The 20,181-nt window shown below is 43.8% G+C and overlaps 2 protein-coding genes across 7 annotated transcripts in view; one reads left to right on the top strand and one right to left on the bottom strand.

Annotated features, from left to right (window-relative positions):
* Nucleotides 1–1,390: 1,390 nt before the first annotated feature.
* Nucleotides 1,391–14,881, bottom strand: KLHL18 (Kelch like family member 18). Of its 4 annotated transcripts, none has more exons than XM_089580291.1 (10): nucleotides 14,783–14,881; nucleotides 13,705–13,837; nucleotides 13,490–13,620; nucleotides 13,289–13,429; nucleotides 12,981–13,179; nucleotides 9,890–10,187; nucleotides 9,254–9,476; nucleotides 5,900–6,004; nucleotides 3,746–3,857; nucleotides 1,391–2,043 (listed from the first exon to the last, which is right to left on the bottom strand). In XM_089580291.1, exons 2-10 carry the CDS (start codon nucleotides 13,813–13,815, stop codon nucleotides 1,663–1,665), a joined length of 1,701 nt encoding a protein of 566 aa, XP_089436417.1. In that variant the 5' UTR covers nucleotides 13,816–13,837; nucleotides 14,783–14,881; the 3' UTR covers nucleotides 1,391–1,662. The 4 variants fall into 4 exon arrangements, with proteins under 4 accessions (XP_089436417.1, XP_089436418.1, XP_089436416.1 ...); XM_089580292.1 differs by lacking the exon at nucleotides 14,783–14,881 and adding an exon at nucleotides 14,302–14,765; XM_089580290.1 differs by lacking the exon at nucleotides 14,783–14,881 and having other exon boundaries at nucleotides 13,705–14,765.
* The window catches only part of SPoCk (secretory pathway calcium atpase), a 58,024-nt gene continuing 52,292 nt past the window's right edge, over nucleotides 14,450–20,181 (top strand). The window contains exon 1 of one of the 3 annotated variants that reach the window (XM_089580287.1): nucleotides 14,450–14,837. In XM_089580287.1, the coding sequence (XP_089436413.1) occupies nucleotides 14,754–14,837 (84 nt within the window). In that variant the 5' untranslated portion in view covers nucleotides 14,450–14,753. Of the gene's footprint in view, nucleotides 14,838–14,948; nucleotides 15,238–15,295; nucleotides 15,622–20,181 lie in introns of those variants that run through there. The other 2 variants (XM_089580288.1, XM_089580289.1) reach the window with 2 other exon arrangements.

Raw genomic sequence — 20,181 nt, 5'->3', positions numbered from 1 at the left:
TTAATCCAGAAATCAGAATAATTTGGAATGCTAGTTCGATCCCTGCCAAAGCACATGCAAGTCTACAGCGCCAGACGCTCGGTAATTTGGACGCTGTTGAGGGTACAGGCGCGGACAAAAGTAAACGGAGCATGCAACTGTCTTCGAATATTTTTCACACGTCATATAATTGAAATTTCCAGAAGCGGTAAGCGCATGCTGGTAGAGGAGGTTGGTGGGCTTTCTTGTAGACAAACAACGCTTCTTCATTACCAATAGAGAAAGCGTGATTGCACTTCAAACGCAATAGCGTGCTCCATTTACTTAAGGCCGCGCCTGTACATGGTTTATTGGGACAGGGTCCCGATGGGGGACTGTGTCAAGTTATGAGCAGCGTGCTAAGTTATCGTTGAAATATCCCTCCTCAAACTTGATTTTCATGGTGCATAGTTGCCCACGCATCTCTGAAGTACACTCTGCGGCAGGTGAAGCGATTATCTGATGGGCTCTGTCAACTGACAGTAAAATAGTCCGAATGCATAGTTTCGGTTTAACTTTTCTGGACTTTGTGCCAGCTCGTGGCACCAGCGGCTACTGGCTGTGCGTCAACCAGCTAATTGAGCACAACTGCACACTGTTTCAGACGCTGATTGGTGCTTCGCTGGTCTTCTCTTCTCGCCATTCCAGAGCCGGTGTGCATTTCCCTCGCTTCCGTTTGTCCAGGGTGCCGAAACTATGCTGTCATATGAAGGAGGCACTTTGGAGCAGTTCTGGTTCCACACCCCTGACAGTGCACATGCAATAAAACATCTGATGGAAATGCTAATGATGATAGTCATTGCCGCGTAGTTCTCATCCCAAAAGCAGACAATCATTGCTCAGTTTTCACCAAGTAAATGTTCTGTGAACGGTTTGTGGCAGTTTCTTGGGGGCCATTCAATAATTCGACATTCAGAGAATTCGGATGTCTCTTCCATTCCCTCGATGTCCGAATTAAAGAGGTTTTACTGTAATGCTAAGTACGCAGCCTCTGGGCTTCATTAAGACTAAAAGGTTACATAAAGCCTGGATGCATGTTTGAAATCAATTGTGCATTTGCAATTCCTGCTCTTAATGTAATCATTAAACGTGAGAAATTAGCATCCTCTTACCATCTACATCTGTGTTTGAAAACCAGCAAGACATGCCAGGTAGCAAGCAAAAAGGCCAAATAAACATTTTAAGAAATGGCACCTGCAGCATATTTTCTTATCTAATACAAATAAACTGTTTATTCACGCAAGTAAAAAAAAAAGATTGCACTTCAGCAAAAGCCTAGCTGGACACACGCACATAACTAAAATACATGAAGGATTTCAGTGATAACAGTACAGGCTTTGCAAAGCCTGGTAGCTCAGTAAATGGCGAGTAGGCTGCATACCCTTTCTTTTTATTTGGCACAGTGCTTCCACCATTTGATGAAAATTAGGATATTTTTGCTATTTAGATCAACTGGAGGCCAAAAAATTTTCAGATCTTTGAGTGAGTGTTTGCATCACCTCATGGTTAAGCTGCCAGAAGAAATAAAAAAATACAATTATGATCACATAGAGCTTGGAGCTCTTGTGCAGTTCCACCCCATCTGCACCCTTCTTGCACCATGACAGCTTGGCTAACAGGATATGCCAGAATTCAACTGCTCTTCTATAAAGGTGGCAGAACTCCAACTCCAACACCACCCTCATGTGCACACATTGAAGCTATGGGCGTCCACTGGTTGGCTTCAGGGTCATAGACTTCAACTGTGCTCAGGTTAGACACACCATCATAACCACCAACAGCAAAAAGCCGGCCACAGTTGGCAACAAGTGAAACTCGACTTCGAGTAACATTCATTGGTGCAACGAACTGCCACTGCTGAGTCACAGGATCAAAAGCTTCCGTAGTCTGCAGAAACGTTGCCCCATCATAGCCTCCACAAACATAGATCTTCCCTTGTAGCACTGCAACCCCAAGGCGGCACCGATGCGTCAGCATTGAGGGCATGGGACTCCACTGGCCAGTCTGCACATCATAACGCTCCACCTGTGCAGGGACATGATTAATGTACCATGCAAACTCCTACAAAATTCTGTTCTTGCTTAAAAGTCTTTTTGAAAAATACAAAGCCAAAGCCAAAGTCACTCGAGCACCTGTATGTCCACATTAAAGAGCAACTTTGGGGTTCTTAGGACCTCTACGCATTCTACCAAAACCTTCATATCCAGAGCCTTCCGATCCTTTGTGCCAAATTTTACAGCCAAGCAGCTTTGTTCCAGTGCAAATTCATTTAAAATTTTCCTGTTTTGTGTCCTCAACTGAGGCAATTTCTATGGGCGACCTCGTGCGCGTGATGTCATGAGCTGCATGCCAGTCAATATTCGCTCTCTGCTTGCTGACGGAAAACATTGAGCATGTTTTTGTTCATTTCAGACAAATAACGATTTAAACTGTCATTTACAGTCACCAGTTCAGCCAATCATTGCACACACGAGAGGCATTGTGTTGTGTTCAGGCTGTGACAGCATCCGTTACACCATACTTTAGTCGAAACCCAATTTTGGTTTTTGTTTCCTTGTTTTTGCTGTTTTATTAGTCTTTTCTTCATTATATCATCAATCAATTCATTGCGACTAAGACAGGGACATCCAAGATATATATTACAATAGTCAACAGAAAATGTTTGAAAATCCTTTGCAATTGCCTTTTAAGCATTCTCAATTTTCAAACGGTCACAATTAGAATATGTTCAAGTACTGCCTTTCAACTAGCCTGAACACAAGCAAGCGCTGTATACTACAAAGAAACTTAGTTACCTCTACCGCAATAAGCAGTCTCACCATTAATGTTGTCAGAAAGCCTTCTAAAATTTTTCATGTTTAAACTAAGATTACAAAGTGCAAAGCTGCTAGAATGACATAGCTAAGTATTTTATTGGTGTCCAAAGAACAGTTACGTGAAAATAACCCTCCTCTGCAAGAGCTCAGAGCATTAGCACAGCAGCTAAAGCATTCTAATGTCAGTTTCATATACAGACAGCGGCTACATTTCAATTTGGGTTAAATGAGAAAATGCCCATGTGCCCAGACTTAGTGTGCACTAAAGTAGCCCCAATAATCGCAATTAATCAGATGCCATATACTGAGCCATCTCTCATAACCTGCAGCATAACTATAGACCTTTGCATCGGGCGAGGGAGTTGTCGAAACGCCTCCTCTCTGGACTGTTGCAAACCGGTTTCGCTGCCGCTTCCACCGTGGTAGCGCGAGGTGCTCACGACAGTCCAGTGAACAATATGGCAGCGCCCGGGGAGCCCTTATTGCAAAGGCCTATACACCTTTCCAACCTGGGCGCTGCCATATAGTTTCCGGCGGCGGAACCGGTTTCCAGCAGTCCAGAGAGGAGGCGTTTCGCCGCTTCCACCGTGCTAGCGCGAGGTGCCCACTGCAGTCCAGGGAACAATATGGCAGCGCCCAGGGAGCCCTTTTTGGAAAGGTCTATAGGCACAAACATGTTATTGCAATGCTCACAATCAAAGGAGATGGAGGAACTCTTGCTGTGACGCCTACATGGCATGTGAGGTGAATCTTCTTACCAGAAGACTGCTTCCTGGTGCTTTGTATTAACAAGGCACACTTAAGTAAAACAGTGTTTTCAAGAGAGTTGAATAAAAAATGCAGTGACCAATTAAATACGCATGAAAGGATCATGCAGCAATATATGATTTTAAACAAGATCAAACACTTACTGATCCAAATATTGAGAGCCCATCGTGGCCACCTAGTGCATAAATGTGGCCATCAAAAGCAACAACTCCAGCTGCACTGCGATGCTTGGACATGCTTGTCACCATGGTCCACCTGTCAAATAGCAATAGTCAAATCTGCACGACAGAAGCATTCCATTCACCATGTGTAAAAATCAAACCCACAAATAACATTTTGATAACAAATACGTATTTACTCGCGTAATCAATCCACCGTTTTCCGGAAAAGTTGACATCAATTTGGGGGAAGGATTCATTGTGTGGGGAAAAAGAAGTTTGGACCGATTTTTTTTGCTTGGGTCGATATTCCATACTACGTCCGTCAGACTGCCTCCCCATCCACTCACCAGTCCACCCACCCATCCTCAACAAAAGTATGCAATCAGCCGCGTTCATATCGCCGGTGTTTAGCATTCATTGTTCACTTTGAAAGGTGCTTGCTGTATCACGGCGCGATCCAACATTTTTGTGATAGCCGATGGCACCAACCAATCGCGGCGAGATAAAGCGAACATGCTGAACACTGGCACTGAAAGTCAGGTGTACGTTTTTTACGTGAGGCTCAAAAGGCTTGCAGGACAGTTACAATTGAATGTGTGATACAAATATTTAACCGTGGTGTGAGAGGGATCAGGCTTTTCGTTCCCGATCTCGAGCTCGCCAAATCACTTGAAAGCCTAATCGCTTGGGGGTCTGAAGGTCCTGCTTCCTCCATAGCATTTCAGTGCAGAGGATGTTTTATAGCGATATGGTTTATGATGGGCTGAGACTTTGTTTTGTCAAAAAATTCCATTTTGAGAGTGTTGCAATCATCTGGCAGAGAATTTTGTTATCTTTCAGAAAATATATTACACTTAGGTATTCGTGACTTCAAAAATGACTTTTTTGGTCCTTTTTCGTCATCCTGTCGACTGGAAAAGCGTTGTGTACCTTGACGTGGTCTCTTTGTTTCATATACTTGCAAAAATTCATTGCTGTGAAGTTCTTCATCAGAAACACAAGTTTTGGTTTTGGTTTGGAATTTGGCCTTGTTCGTAGTACATTTTTCAGCCAGTAGGGCTCCTCCTGCAGCTCTTCTGTCAAGGTATAGTGTACTAAAATACTGGGAAGCATGTCGTCCACAGCGTGCAGCAATAGGGGCGAGGTGGTAGCCAGAGTGACTGCTTTACTGTGCACCTCGTCTCATAAAAATAAACATATGCTTGATTTCTGTGATGCCTCCAGCAGCGGAGCTAGCAGAAGCCAGGTGAGCCACACTGGGCAGCAGCAGCAAAATGGCTATGGGAAGAAATTTGCTTGTATTGCAGTTATCACTTCAACTGCCAGCAACTCGGTATTGGCGAATGATCCCCAAAAATGATTCAATTTAGACATTCCTCCATCCCAGGACTTGTTACGAACGTGAACAACATATGGACAGAGTCAATCACACTTAGAGAGAACATGGCTCCGCGTACCTGCGGAGTGCCACTGCATCTAACTTGTTCATGAATCAATGCAGAGTGGTACACGAGAAAACGAACCTCAATGTGGTGTTCAAATGTTTTAGGGGAACCCCCCAAGGTGGAGTAAATTAGTGTAATCTAATTTGCATTTATGCATCAATGCAACCGACACATCCTTCTTGACGATACGAATATGGATGATGTGAATTGTGGTATGACAGAGTTCCTAAAATTCCCATGCTCAATGCATTGTTTACAATTTCCAGGAATTTAGATGTTCTAAATGTGCTTCTGCACCACTATGATGACGCAAACATAGGAGTTGTAACCGCACCTGCAAGGACTCGGTGCTACACTCGCCACTCATGTAGTATGCACCGCAAGCATCGAGTAGTGATGTGCAGCCTGTACATTGCTGGCACCATGATCACCAGTAGCACAGTACACTCCGCGAGCACTGAGAGGTGGCGAGGGGCTATAAATAAAATAATCCGTTCGTAGTGAACAGATGTGCTTGGAATTTTTTCATGCTTCAGCATGCGGAATTCGCTCATTTTTTGAGGACACAAAGTAAATATTTTTCGTGATCCTACGAGATTAGTACATTCGAGATTCTACTGTACACCATTCTACTGCATGCAGTCTTGATCACTGAAGGCATCTACTCAAAAGAAAAATGAAAATTACGCACTCATTTTTTTCAGGGTTGTAGCATTCCACTGTGTTCAATGAGGATACACCATCATAACCACCACAGACATACAGCTTGTCATGTAGTACAGCTGCACCAACAGCACTGCATCAGAAGAAAAACGATCATTTACACAAAAGCACAATATTGTGCAAACAAACTCAAAGGATCAGCTGTCTATCACTTGACACTAGCACTCACTGCAAGAATTTTGTTGCAGCAATAGGGTGGTTCCAAGTAAGATCGAACAAAGGGTGGCTAATCAACCTCTTTAATTTATTTGAAATTTTTAAATATTGTTGCCTAATCACTGAAAAGAAGCGATCCGAAACTGGTTTCGCTCCCCAAAAATTTTTTCGAAGCACGCAAAAATTATTAACGATGGAGAAGTGGATGGTTTATGGTTTATGGGGGTTTAAAGTCCCAAAGCAACTCAGGCTATGAGGGACGCCGTAAAGAAGAGTTCAGAAAATTTGGACCCTGGGGTTCTTTAACATGCACTGACATTGCACAGTACACAGGCCTGTAGAATTTCACCTCCATCGATTTCAGACTGCCCCGGCCAGGATCGCGCTCGCATCTTTCAGGTCAGCAGTCGAGCACCACACTGAGTCTCGGAATGTTTCAAAATGGAGGTTGCTACTGGCAGCCAACACGTGGAAGTATGTGGCCCAACCAGCCTTATGCACGGTTTCTCCAGTCTCCAGCCAAAAGCAAAAATGAGTGTAGGAACTGTGTGCCTCACATGAAATAAGAAGAGTATAGAGTAAAACGTACCAGCATTCAATAAAACACACTGTGCGCCTTTTATGTTTGCACCTGTTACACTGTTAAAGAATCAGCTTAGCTTAGAAAAATTTCCAGTTCTGCTTTCGACATCAGTTTTTACAGCAGAAATACGAGTGAGGGCAAGCACCAATGAAATCAGGTGTACCCGCTTAGTTTTGAAAACTGAGCTGTTCTGGCTCAACTAAGACAAAACAGCATGTGAGTGAGTGAACAATATTCATAACGGTTCCAAGATTCGAGATTGGATAAACTTTTGCTCTTCTAAACAGACACTTTGCAATCCCATCAGTATCAACTGTGTTAGTTAGAAAGGCTACCTTAATACAGAGGCTAACCCCAATGGTTTTCAGGTGTTGAGCAACCTTGTGCATATTAGTTTCCATCCCTTCCTGCATGGCATAAATGCAAAAGAAGTGCATGCAGATGATCAGCCCCTCAAAAAATGCCCAAATGACTGAATTTCAGTTGCCTGGCTATATTTTTTAATCGTATCGTGATTTTTCTTAAATTCACTTAACCAAAACTCTGTCTTGCTTTAATGCTCCCAACACACGAAAAAGCGACGACTAAGGTCGAATATGTCAGGTTTGCGGCACTGCATGAGCTAAAAATCTGGCCCCTCCAACCGGTTAACTCAGACGCAGTCTAAAGGGGGCTGTGTCGATCGGAGTCGCCTTGTCACCGCGTAGTTTCGTTTTCTGAGCTTCACTACCAACCCGCAATGACAGCGGCTATCGGCCAGGCATCAGTGAGCCAAGCCTGGCGGTGTGCCGGCTCAGCTGGTGATTGGCGTGTTGCTGGTTTTTTTTCTTTATAGAAGGCGTACCACCATTCCGGCACAAATGTGTGTTCCCCTCACTTTCGTCCGCGTGGTCCTGTGCTCTGATAATGCGTACTTATCACAAGCTGCTCACTGTGTGTGGTGAAGCCTCCTTACATGGACACTGCTGCTTGTGAGGAGGCTCCACTGCTACTGTGTCACACCTGTGAAGGAGGCTGAGGAAGGTGGTCCTATTTTGGAGCAATTATGCTTTAATATTCCTGACAGTGAGCATGCAATACATCATGACGATTGTAAGATTGTAAAACATCGTCACTGCCGCAGCTTTCACTCAAAAGCAGACGACCACTGCCTATTTTTTCAAAAATTTAATTTGCTGCAGTGCGAAAGTTTTTTTTTGTAGCCATTCGACTAATCAAGCTTCAGATAACTCGAACCTTTTTTCCAGTCCCTAGAGATCCCAAATATTGTGGTTTTACTCTATTTAGAAACCAGTGCATTATAATTACATTTTTTCAACTGCACAACATATCACTGGCTTTCACTCATATTTTATGTAGTTCTTAGTTACATTTGCATAGAGAAATATAGTAGAATCTTGATGATACAATCCCAGTTGATACGAATTTTAGGATGATAAGAATTTGTAAAATGCCCCCCCCCCCCCCCCCCCCCCCCCGCCGATGTCTGGATCACCAGTCGCATGGCACACTGCGGGTAGTGAGAGGAGTTGGCCCGTGGCCGTGGCCCATAAATCGCCAACGTCGCGATTGCTAGTCATGTGGTACCCGTCGCGAGTAGTGACTCGCGGTGAGTGGCCTGCACTTCGCCGACGCAGCGATCACCAGTTGCGTGGTGCGCACCGCAAGTTATGAGCAGAGGCGCACGACCAGCACAGCGTCGTACATGCATAAATTTTGCTTACAAATTTTGCATGATACGAGCATCTTTCCCGGCCCTGTGAAATTTGTATGACCGAGATTCTACTGTAGGTCCAAAATACTATTTGTATGCATAGATATCTATAAAAGAAATCATATTTAGTCTTGGATAATATTAAAGTCCACTTCTGATAAGTCAAACAAAAATCTCTGGTCCCTTGAAGTTCGCATTAATGAGAGTTTACTGGTTTTCAATATGATTAGTTCCACAATGAAGCGTATAAAGAAGGCAGGGATTGAGGTATGCATGGATCTTTGGAACCTAAAAAGCACCTCAACGAACCCAAGCGCTCCATGGAACCTAGTTGGAGAGCCCCTGCTCTAGGTGAATCAGGTACCCGTTTTGCATGAATTATAAAAAAGTCCTTAGATTTCCAGTGAGTTTGAATTGAGTACAACAATCTTCAAAGACAGGGACGTTTAGCATTATCGGGTGCTTAATTTAAGGTATGTTCAGTTCCATTACACCTAACAAACATTTCAAGACTTGTGCAACAGTTTGAAATCTGCAAGAGTACCTGCCCACAATTTACCGGTGCTCAAGTTTTGCTTCACTGCCCAGCTGCACATACCTTGCTTTACTACCAGAACTATACAAAACAGTAGTTGGAAGACTTCAATTCCACCAATCTTGCAGAAAAAAACTGCTTATATTTATCACTTTGATATATAGAATAGCGTTCTGAATATGGGCAAAAAAGTGCTTTGATTTTCAGCTCAGGCTCAAAGCATGATTTTGTTTGACCACAGTTCAACTGTACCCCTATTTTGGATGCAATAACCACTCTGCACAAAAGTAGCACTGGTGTTCCCACAGGTAATATGTTATACTTTGAGTCATACCTGCGCTTGCAATTCATTGATGCCACTCTACTCCAAATCCGGCTTTCAGGGCTGAACACTTCAACTGTCCGCAGGCGCTCTAGACCATTGTAGCCACCAATGGCATAGAGTTTCCCTCTCAATACAGCAACACCTACTCGACTCCTCGTCATTGACATGGCCTCAGCAACCTGCCAGTGTCCAAGCTTGGGATCATAAACCTCCACTGTACTCTGAGAATCACCTGGAAAAGGTAAGCAGAAAGTCGCCAGTGAAACGCATGACAAATTTAAAAGCTACTGCATTTATACACATTTCATCCCATGATAAAGATCAATAAAATTGGAGCATAGCACATTCCAAATCAATTACCAAACACTGCATTCACACTTTATATTGCTTATATTCACTGTGTTAATTAGATGGTCTCCTTCGCACTGCTCAATTGTGCACACAGCTGCAGATACAAAGTTCCCCAAAGGGAAAAATTTCCTTGCCAGCAAAGTTTTTGTGCAGAACAATGAGATCGAGCCTCTAAACACCTAATGCTTAGATGCTTTGTTCATTCCCCTTGGAGATATCCACGCCCGCTTTCTCTAGTGCCCATTTTTGCTGCAAAGCTGTACCTTCAGGAGCTGCACCAGCAGTGTGCCTGACCTGCTTTGGTGAGACCACCGACGGCGTATATGTGGCCTGCCACATCAGGGCAGCAGCGCGGCCGTGTACGGAATCCCTGAAGCAGTGGCCGGCGCTCTGGCATGAGCAGGTAGTCACGTGCCTCGTCTAGGAGGTCACGGCAGCGATGGCAGCCACGCACCAAGGGCTCTGCAGCAACTCGGTCAGTCAGGAACTGAGGGCTCAGCAATGGCAGCCGCACGTGCGCGAGTATATCTGGCAGCAGGGCGCCTCGGCCTTCCCGATCATGCAGTACCCATGACATCACTGCTTCAAACACCTGAAACAAGGCACAACAAATCCACATTTTCATGACTATAAGTGTTTGGTGCAGTGGGCAAGCTGCACTACAGAATCGGCAGTTGAGCTGGCTGCTGATAATTCATACACTGTGTAATGACTGGTTGTTACAGTGTTTCCACACAACCTACTGCACTGTACAGAAATTGTGCGACTAGAATAAGCTTGAAAACATTAAAACCGGCTGCATAAGCCACAGTGGTGGATAGTATTCCATAGTCTGGAGTAATAAGAAACTGAAACTCTTCATAGACGTTCTTTCACCAAGGTTGGAAAGAAAATGTTGCCACAAACACTTGTGGACTCCAGATCTTTTTTTTTTTTTTGAGTGAGGAAAGCGCGGCTTTAAATTTATTTCATTTATTTGTTTATTACGCTTTCTTTACATAATGAACTATAGTTCTAGTTTATATTTTTTCTTATTTAGCAATTTTTTTATTTATAGCTATGTTTACTGCCTCAGGGTATAAAAGAGTATGTAATGATGGATGACTACGATGCTTCAATAAATGAAAAAAGGTTCACTGATCTAATGAAGTCGAGGAGTGAACACTGATGTGGTCCCTGCGTCCAAGCGGTACATGAATCAGGATTGCTTGGAAAGAGACCCGCTGCCACCAGGTGCTGAATTTTTGTCAGCTTCATTATTTCATTCAAAGGTGTATTTGTTAATGCATATAAAACTTGATGAAATGGGCACCTTCATAAAGATGTACAAATGAGGCATGACTTACTACACTCAAAAAGCTTGTGCATAGTCTGTTTCAAGTGTTGTGAACAGGGGGGCAGACAATCAACAACTTCAGTTGGGACATGATTACATGTTTTAGGTTACTGAAACAAAACACTTTAGGACCATGGCCACAAAGTCAACTAGCTCAGCCCCACTATGCTTTATACTGCTAATGTCCTAGAATTTAGGAGTTTGAATTTGATTTGAGTGCAAGCAGTTGGAGATCGGAGTGGGGGGGGAAGGGGGCTGCCCCCTTGGAGAAATGTTGGGGCAACGCCCTTGTTGCCCCCCATTCGAGGGTCCCTGCAAACACTGCATGAAAGGCACATTTTCTCTGAAATTTCCATATTATGGCTGTCATAAGCACAGTGCAAGCAGGTACCATCAGTGCACATGCCCAAATGGTAGCACATGAAACCTGATGACTCCGTACACAATTCCTTTCACAACACACATACATCAGCACCTGTGGACAGTGCTGGAAGTACATCAGGAGGAAGTTGTGGCCGTCTTTCTAGATTCCTTAACAGGGTGGGAGTCAGGCTACTTGACACTGCTGCATAATGAAATCAGTGCAAATAAGCAGGGACACGTTATAAGATGCAGAGAAATAAGCCAACAATAAGAAATGACCAGCCTCATTTTAAGCGAAAGTCGAAGGGCTCTGTGTGGCAGAAAAGCTGACGTCGGCATTACTGTTGGCGTGACGGAAAAATCCGGACTGGTCGAAAAGGTGGCCATTACAAGAGGCTTCCTTAGATGGCGCCAGCCACTCCAGCGGCACATCAGAAACCCCTGACCATTGGGTTGCGAGTTAGATACGCAACTGCTATGCCATACAGGCATGTTTGGCATGTATGGCTTGGTTAAAGCAGGGCTTTATATGTATGTCAAGCGGCCTTTAACAAAATGATTGTGAAAGAGGAAACAGTGCTCGTGCCTGCATGGGCAAGAGGAACCGTTGTTGCGTCATATCCTTAAAGGTGGAGTTTAAATGTCTCCCAAATTTTTCTGCACACACAAAAATTCATCATTCAAGATGACTGCAGGCATCTCAGCAGTGCACAACGGCAACTCCTGTAGCTCAGTCAAATGAAATAAGCAAAGTATTTACAGCCAATGCTTATAATGTAACAAAGCTTGCACATTTCAACCCTTCTCTTGACTCTCTTTTTTGAACCTGTTTTATTTTTTCTGTCCAACACAGTGAGGTCATGTCCCATCTGTGTGTTGCATGCACTTTCCCACCAAGAACATGTTTTCCCGAGTGAAAGGTTACCAGGTAACCATGCATCAATCAGGTTGGTGCCATGCCAAGGGGCAGAGCGCCTCACTATACTCCACAACAACTTTTTCTGGCAGTGGGGTGGAAACTAAGGAATTAAAATGCACCTGTCTTCGTACGCAGTGGAATATTGTCCCTGCTTGCAGTTATCAGTTTTCCCTTAAAACAGTATATTATCAATATTCATTATTCAAGGCATATTTCTAATGCAACTGCCAACTTCCAACGTTGAAAGCCAAGGAAAAAAGTTTTCTTAATTATAAAGAAATTTGCTTCACGCCTAGTTGCGAGAAGCTTTGATAGATGGCGATGTGAAAAAGCACAAATGCATGGCAGCCCCAACATGAAGCTCTACCATAAGTGAGACATGTGATAACTTCAAGTAACACCAGTCAGGCAGAATAAAGAACATGAGCAAGTATTCGTCTAGAAGTGTGCCTTTCATTTTGCTCCTGTGCCTGGGTTCACACGACTTTGTAATGATACACATAGATGTGAGTACCACAACTACCAAGCAAAGTAACAATCCAAACCTGACGAAACTTGCAGCGCTTGAAAGACACGGACAGACATGAAGCAAGCAACACGTGTGCCATCTGCCCGTGTCATTCAGGTGCTACGAGTTTCGTCATGACGAACCAAATGGCCCGAACAGCCACCCTAAAAATGCAAACACTTTGTTTTGAGCTAAGCCATTACAATTCATGGACTCCAGTCCCCCTTGACAAATAAGTTCATTCATTCATTCATTGTACCTGCTCCTCTGACACAACGTAGAGCTGGTTCCAGCCAATGATTTCCATAGCATCTTCCAGAGGTAGGGCAAGAAACTCAAATGATTGGCAAACGTCCAGGAAGTGCATCTGGATAAATTTGTTAGTGGCTTCCACCAGGGCAGGGCAGCCAAGGGTGTCCGCAAAAGCACGTATGCCCAAGACATTGTTAGGATGAAGCCTGCACAAGGAGAGAGAGAGAGAACAAAACAATGTTACTAGCGAGGTTGCGAGAAACGCCGCACAGATGCATCTGCAGTCCAAACCATGACCATGTCTTTGCCGTTTACCTTTTAACCAGAAATTCTGAACAGGCCTCCCTGACCTTCAGCAGCTGCAGAAATGACGCACCTACAAGCAATGACTGCACGTTTGCCGCTGTGATGTTTACTTTGCCGCTGTATGCAAAATTGATGAGAGCTTCCAACGCCCTGAAATACGAGACGTGTCAGAGAAATATACTCAAAACACAAGGAGATAGCTAGACTTACGAGGCCTCAATGCCGTGAATGGTTATCTCCGTTTGTTTGCTCTCCACCATATCGTGCGTGAACATAGCGTAAAAGTAGGGAATTGTGGACGCGAGAACGATGCGATGCGCCGTGAAGATTTCGTCGTCTACCTGGACCAATAAAAAAAAACGCATACTTACAAACTTCCAGGCACTCATTGTAATAAAACCCGGTAATAAATACAGGCTCTTTACCTTCAGCGTGATGTCGCACAGCTTCCCCTGTCTGCGAATTTCTTCAATCAGCCCAAAACTTGAAGCTGGCAAGTCACTTTGAGAGAACATGTAACATTCATCCGCCGCCATATTCGCGAATTAAGTCGTGCATCTGCGGGCACAGAAAGTTTCAGAAGTTTTGTACTTAGCTGTGGAAGTTCTGCGACCAGCGTAACTCCGTAGCCAGCAGCCAGCAATCATTTTTTTTTAATACTCAGATCCGCTGACAGTTCAGTGTCACTGACCACTGCAGCAACTATGCGCAAGTCGTGCATGTATACTCAAGGCTCCCAAATGGTGATTCGAGAGGCAGTCTGCGAAACCGGCTAGGAAACCGGCCTTTGATCAATTTGACAAGCAAACATTTCTGGCAGCAGCAGAGAATCCAAACTAAAAGGTTGGCGCCATGCAGAAATGCGCGCGTTTTGGCAAGCTACAGTATACCGCGAAACACAGCTATGCAGCAGACTGTCGCCAACTTTAAAAAAAAAAAAAAAGCGTGGGAAGGAAAACAACCCGTAAAGGAACAGAAATACTGTAAGCGTCCTGTATTCCAGAAAATAACTGGGAGCATACCTCAGCACCCGTAATGAAGAAAATACTACATGACATTGCTTTGCTCATTATTAGTTGAAGTACTACAACAAGTGCCTGTGCCGTGTAGTCGTCTGGCGCGTGAAAAACCTTGGTATCAAACCGAGCGGAATTCGTCTTTTTTCTTTTTTTCGAACGGGTAACCTAGCGATGCACTTCAGTGCACGCCGAGAAAGTTGGTTCTGCTTTCTGTTTACATAGCTTTAAAACCGCAAGTCGAAGCCGCGGTCAGAGCCCCACATGTCCCACTTGCATCGCGGCACAGCAGTGCCATCTCGGCGCTACCGGGTTTAAGCGCTATGCCGAAACCGTGTGCAGTGCGTCGCGGCTTGTCGGTGGAGCACGTCGGCTCCAGTCAACACTCCCGATTTACACACGCCGTATAATAGTAGCCCCCCAAAAATAATAAAAGTAAAGACCGCTGCAAATCCGTTATGAAGACTACGTACGAAAAGCTACCTACTGAAGTTCATCACCAGGGATCGCCAACGAGGCAAAACACACACCGGGGCCACTCGGTGAGCTGATAATACGCTATTTTATTATGTTTATAATCCTTTCCGGTTTGTCTGTTTCCTTACTTTTGTTTTTTTGTTACGTTGCCTTGTCGCGTTTGTCCCGCTGTGCTACGTCATGTCCTCTGCAGAATGCCTAATTGGCTGTTGCCGCTCTCGCACAGTGGCTAAATAAAAACGGCCAATAGTTTTATCGCCTTGGTTGAAATATGTCTCGTTTGCATCAGCTCTAGTGGAAAGAGAGTATTTTTACACGTTTTATGTAGTACGGTGTCCATAAGATGTGGGGAAGCATTAGAGATGAAACATTTTCGGTTTGTCCTCAGTTGGGCGACACAGTGGCGTCTGCGAACTGAAAGCTACTTGCTGTGAACCGCGCAGCCGGCCCGGTACAGGTACACAGGTAAAAGAAAACCACTTTAATGCTCGTGCGTGCACGTGCCAGTGATGTATGCGCTTGCTCAGCTCGTGCTGTGGGTTGCGCGCTATTTACTTTGTCTTTTTCTCTGCCGAAGACAATGCTTCATAGAAAGAAGACGTTGATGGAATGCGCAAGCATGGTTGATCCGTCGGTATATTCATACGTTGTCCTCGCACGCCGTGCCTTCAAGTTAGCTGTTAACGTGGTGAATTGACGCTAAGTGGCTCGAATTTCATGGCTTCCGATGTGGATGTTCTCAGCATGAGCGAATCATTGACACAAGTGTCTTTTCGCAAGCGAAAAATCGTGCCGAAACCGTGGGCTGCGAGCCATCGCTTACTCCAAGGAACCACATTGATCCGCAAGGTAAGCTGGTGTAAATATAGACACCGGCTTGCGGCACCGAGCTTGATAGAGGAAAGCGTAATCGATGATCCGGTGACGAGAACTTTATCGATTCAGACTCGGAGGCGTGCTGCGATCGCGTTGCCGCGGGCTTTACTCGCGGACGCTCGCGACCCTTTTCTCTACTGCCTTGTTCGGGCAGTTGTAGTCGCCGTTAGTTCTCGGCCCACTGACAGGCCTGCGTCACGCGTTCACCAGCACTGAGTGGGCGGTCATTTCTCTCAAGCTCGCATGCCCACGCTGAAAAGCGGCACGAATCATTTGGGCCTACTGTCAAACTTTGCTGCTTATTGTCTGATAATTATTTTTCTTTAATTAATTGAAAACTGTGAAGTCTTAAGCAGATTTTTTTTTTTTTATCTAAATATAATGGGCTGCTAAGGGTTGAATGCTGGAGTGCTTGTGGTTGTGGTTGAACAGTAATGGGAGAGAGTGCCATTATTCTGGTTCATTTGATTAGCTTGACTGGTAGAGGTTTGAGACCCCGTGTTAGAGCTACTACATTTGGCCGTTATTACATCTTGTAGAGTACTCGTGGCATGACAGTATACTTCTTAAATTGACTAATATCACAAGAAAAACCTGTACCGTGGATTTGCTGTGATCCTGTGCTGCTTATTACACCACAGCTTTTAATAAGAAGGGCATTTCATTGCAGGTGCGTTGAATATATCAGGATGGAAGTGTGGAGAAACGCATCGGAATAGTTGCAGCTTTATGTGCGTCATGGCAATGGAAAATTTGTACAGAATATTGGACTATGGAATCGTAGATGTGGCAGCCATGGAAAGGTGTTTAGAGCTGTAAAATGTGCTTTACCATTCTCCCTGATAATCTGCACTTACATATAGTTAGTTTCTATGGTCAAAGTTGTATTGTTTTGCTCCTCTTCAGGAGCTCTAAAAAATTTGGGAGTCAGTATATGTAGGTTTTACAGTGGCGATTTAAAAAGCAAGTAGATTCTCAAGCATTCCAACAGGCATTAAAGCATTTTTTTTTAATTTGAGAGCGCTGTTAACAGTGCAACTAAACACCCATTGAAGTGAAAATGCACTGAAGTTTAATCTATGCTTTGGAAATTTCATAATTTTCTCTTTATAAGACATCTCCCGCTACACAGCTAAAAGCTTAATATGCAACAAAAGTTATTTCAACAATGTTTTGGGGCCTAAATTATCGAATCTTATGCATTAGAACAGTGTAGACGTAGGCAACCTGTGCTGAAGTTTGCCGTGTTGATTGCAGTGCCGCAACACACAGCCTAGCGAGAGGAGCAAGCAGTCTTTCCATGCCACCTGCCTGCGCTTGTAGTTGTAGGCTTCCACACTCTGTCGAAGTCACACATGGTGGGGTGCGTCAGCTACATCGAGAGAAGCTAGGCAAGGAACATTATCAGCCAGACGCACGCCTCTGATGGTTCAGAATGTGGGTCTAGCGTTTGTGGAGGCTGGCGGCGGCAGTGTGGATTGGAACAATTTCGCCGCTGCCTGTATACTGCAGGTTGCCTATATCCTTGTGAGTTTTTGTGCCCCTAAAAAAATATGCAAATCTGCAAAGGGACAATTCGTACAACAGTAGGCTGTACTGGATGCAGGTCACAGAGAACAAATGTCTTAAACGTGGTTGGAAGCACAGTGCATTGGATTACACGTTCATATTTATGAATGTGCTTTTCATTTTTAAAAATGGCTGTTTGCCAGAGTTTTACAGTTTGCAAAGAAATAAGTATTTTAGGTTACTGAACGCAAGTGAAGTGCCAAACCATCTAGGGATAGCGTTTTCTTATTTCCTTTACTGTGCGATGTCAGTGCACGTTAAAGAACCCACGGTGATCGAAATTTCCGGAGCCCTTCACTATGGCGTCCCTCATAGCCCGAGTTGCTTCGGGACGTTAAGCCCTAATAAACCAAACCAAACCATCTTATTTCCTTATTCAATGATTACACCGCTTAGCCTGAGGGCGCTTCAGCAGGGGGGTTAGAGAATTTAAAAAAAATCACATCTTCATTTTTTTTTATAGTGTTAACCGTGCTCTTCACTGTGCTCTAATTAACCAAGGAGCCACCTTTTTGTTTTTAGAAAGGGTGTTGCTGTATGCTGAAGTATATGCCTAATCAGTCCTCTTTTCAACTTTTTTTTTTTTGTCACATCCTGCTCAAGTCTGTACTTGAGCTGGAAAGAACTTGGGCAGAATCCAAGCATTACTACAGTCAGAAAACTTGAGGAGGAGGAAGCTGCTCTTCCCCTTCAAAGGACCCCCTTCCAGCCAGTGGTGTCAGCTGATTCTCATGACTGTACTGACGGGACAATGCAGGGAGGGTACTATCCCCTACTACAGAGAAAGGGGATTATCCCCTTTCAGCTGCCACTGCCTCCATTGCCACGCTAGCAGGGTCATGAGAACCAGCTCACAGCACTGGCTGGAAGGGGCTCCTTTGAAGGGGAAAAGCCACCTCGTTCTTGGGTTGTATCCAAATATACACACTTGCATTATGCCATTATATTTCTGGAGACCATAGCACTGGTGGTTCATTTTGTGGCACTAGTGGCATTTCACTGAACTTAACATAAAGAAATTGCATGATAGTAAGTATGGTTGACCCTCTACATTAGCATATTCTATTTTGAAGTGTTTAATGTTAAGCCACTTTAAAGTTGAATTTGTTATTTTTCATGTTAAAAAAAATGAAGCAAGTTCTTGCTAAGAGCATGCAATATGATCTCGTTTGTATAGCGTTTCGAACTCTTTTCAAAGACGCTTTCTCTGAAGCAAATGAAAGAACTGAACTGAAACATGTATCAATGCAGTTCTGCTGTACATTACTACCATTATCATTGCCTACATAGTAAAACTGCTTGAAACACCACACATTACCTTTGTACTTGGTATTGGATGGTACTCATTCTTGAAATACCTGCCACTCTTGCTCAGTTGCTATGGCATCCTGGTGCTAAGCATAAGGTCGTGGTTTCAAGCCCAACCATGGCAACTGTATGTTGATGCAAGCGAATGGTTTTAAATGCTCATGTGCAGATATTTTGGTACATGTTAAACAACCGCAGGTGATGCAAATTTAGTCTGGAATCCTCCACTGTTGTGTGCTTCATAGCCTAGCTTTGACATATAAAAACCAGTTATATACGTTGTGCATGTAAATCGCATATGGCAGTGCGCTACACATTCTGCACATTAACTTATGTTTGTGCACTGCTTTGACGTCTTCACTTGTGCCTCATGTAATGGACCTAAAAGTGGAATTTATAATTTTTTTATTAATCTTCATTGAGTTGATATTTTTTATATTTATTTCATATTGTGTATTCATAACCTTACAAGGCTTGTCATGGATTGCCTTCTTAAAAGAGAACTCTAGATTTCTGGTGGCATATCAGCATACATCAGTAGTAACTGACATCAAACTTGTATATGAACTGATTAAAAAGCCATTGCCATAAAATATTTGGTGTCAGTATGCTTTCTTCACTGGGATGTTCATTAGTTTTATCTTGTATGGCTGGAAAATAATCAAATAATTATCAGATAATTATTTGAATCATTCTGTCGGTTCGAGTAGAATAAGCGGCAGAGCGAGTTGAGTTAACTCGCCTGCAGAGGGGGTAGGCTAACTCGCCTGCAGAGGGGGTAGGCTAACTCGCGTGCAGAGGGGGTAGGTTAACTCGCGTGACCCGCCTGTCTAGAAACCTCGACGCTAGGCGCCACTGCAATACTTACGTGCTTGAACCGAGTTTATGTAGACGCCAAGCGGGGCAAATCAGGGGCGAGTCACCTAACCCGACGCTGACTCTACCCGGTCCTGTCGGGTTCATGTAAATCGGGCTAGTAATTATGCTGGTATTACGTGTTAACACATTAGAATGTTCTCATGTCCTAGTTGTGCTGTAATGCAAAACATTTTTTTTCTTCGTTTTACAAATGACGATTGTGCTGTTAAATTATTTTTATGCATCACATGTTTATGATATTTCGTTTGTAATAATGGAAGAATTCTGCTGTGGTACAGAATTTTTATAACTCAAAACACTTTTGTGTGCATTTTAATGCTCATTGTATGTATGTATTGTCGCATGGTATGTGAATAGGTATAGAACAGTTTTAGTTGTAATTTAAAATGGTTTAGAAAGGGATAGAATTATCTGTACAAAAGCTCTGTCATGTGCATCTTTAAAGGACTCTAGACACCAAATTTTTGCTTGTGTGTTTTCTTCTTTCAATTGATGGGTTAGACATTTCAAATACACATGGATTCCCCGTGGTATTCGCCTACAGCTGCTAAATAATTTATAATTCAATTTATTCTCTTGTGCTATTTCTGTCTCATCAATCAAACAATGGCCATGACGTTTGGTTTAGGTTTATGGGGTTTAATGTCCCAAAGCGACTAAGGCTATGAGAGACGCCGTAGTGGAGGGCTCCGGAAATTTCGACCACCTGGGGTTCTTTTAACGGGCACTGACATCGCACAGTACACGGGCCTCTAGAATTTCTCCTCCAAAGAAATT

Source organism: Amblyomma mixtum, chromosome 3, assembly GCF_055824585.1.
Source record: "Amblyomma mixtum isolate Tamu chromosome 3, ASM5582458v1, whole genome shotgun sequence".
NCBI lineage: Eukaryota > Metazoa > Arthropoda > Arachnida > Ixodida > Ixodidae > Amblyomma > Amblyomma mixtum.
Note: the sequence above shows the minus strand (reverse complement) of the source record. Positions and strands in the feature narration are given on the sequence as shown.

Coding starts and splice junctions, on each gene's coding strand:
- KLHL18 (XM_089580291.1), bottom strand. CDS start 13,815: ATGGCGGCGGATGAATGTTACATGTTCTCTCAAAGTGACTTGCCAGCT. Junction 13,621..13,704: donor TGTGCGACATCACGCTGAAG/GTAAAGAGCCTG, acceptor TTATTGGTCCAG/GTAGACGACGAAATCTTCAC. Junction 3,858..5,899: donor TACAACCCTGAAAAAAATGA/GTGCGTAATTTT, acceptor GCTATTTGACAG/GTGGACCATGGTGACAAGCA.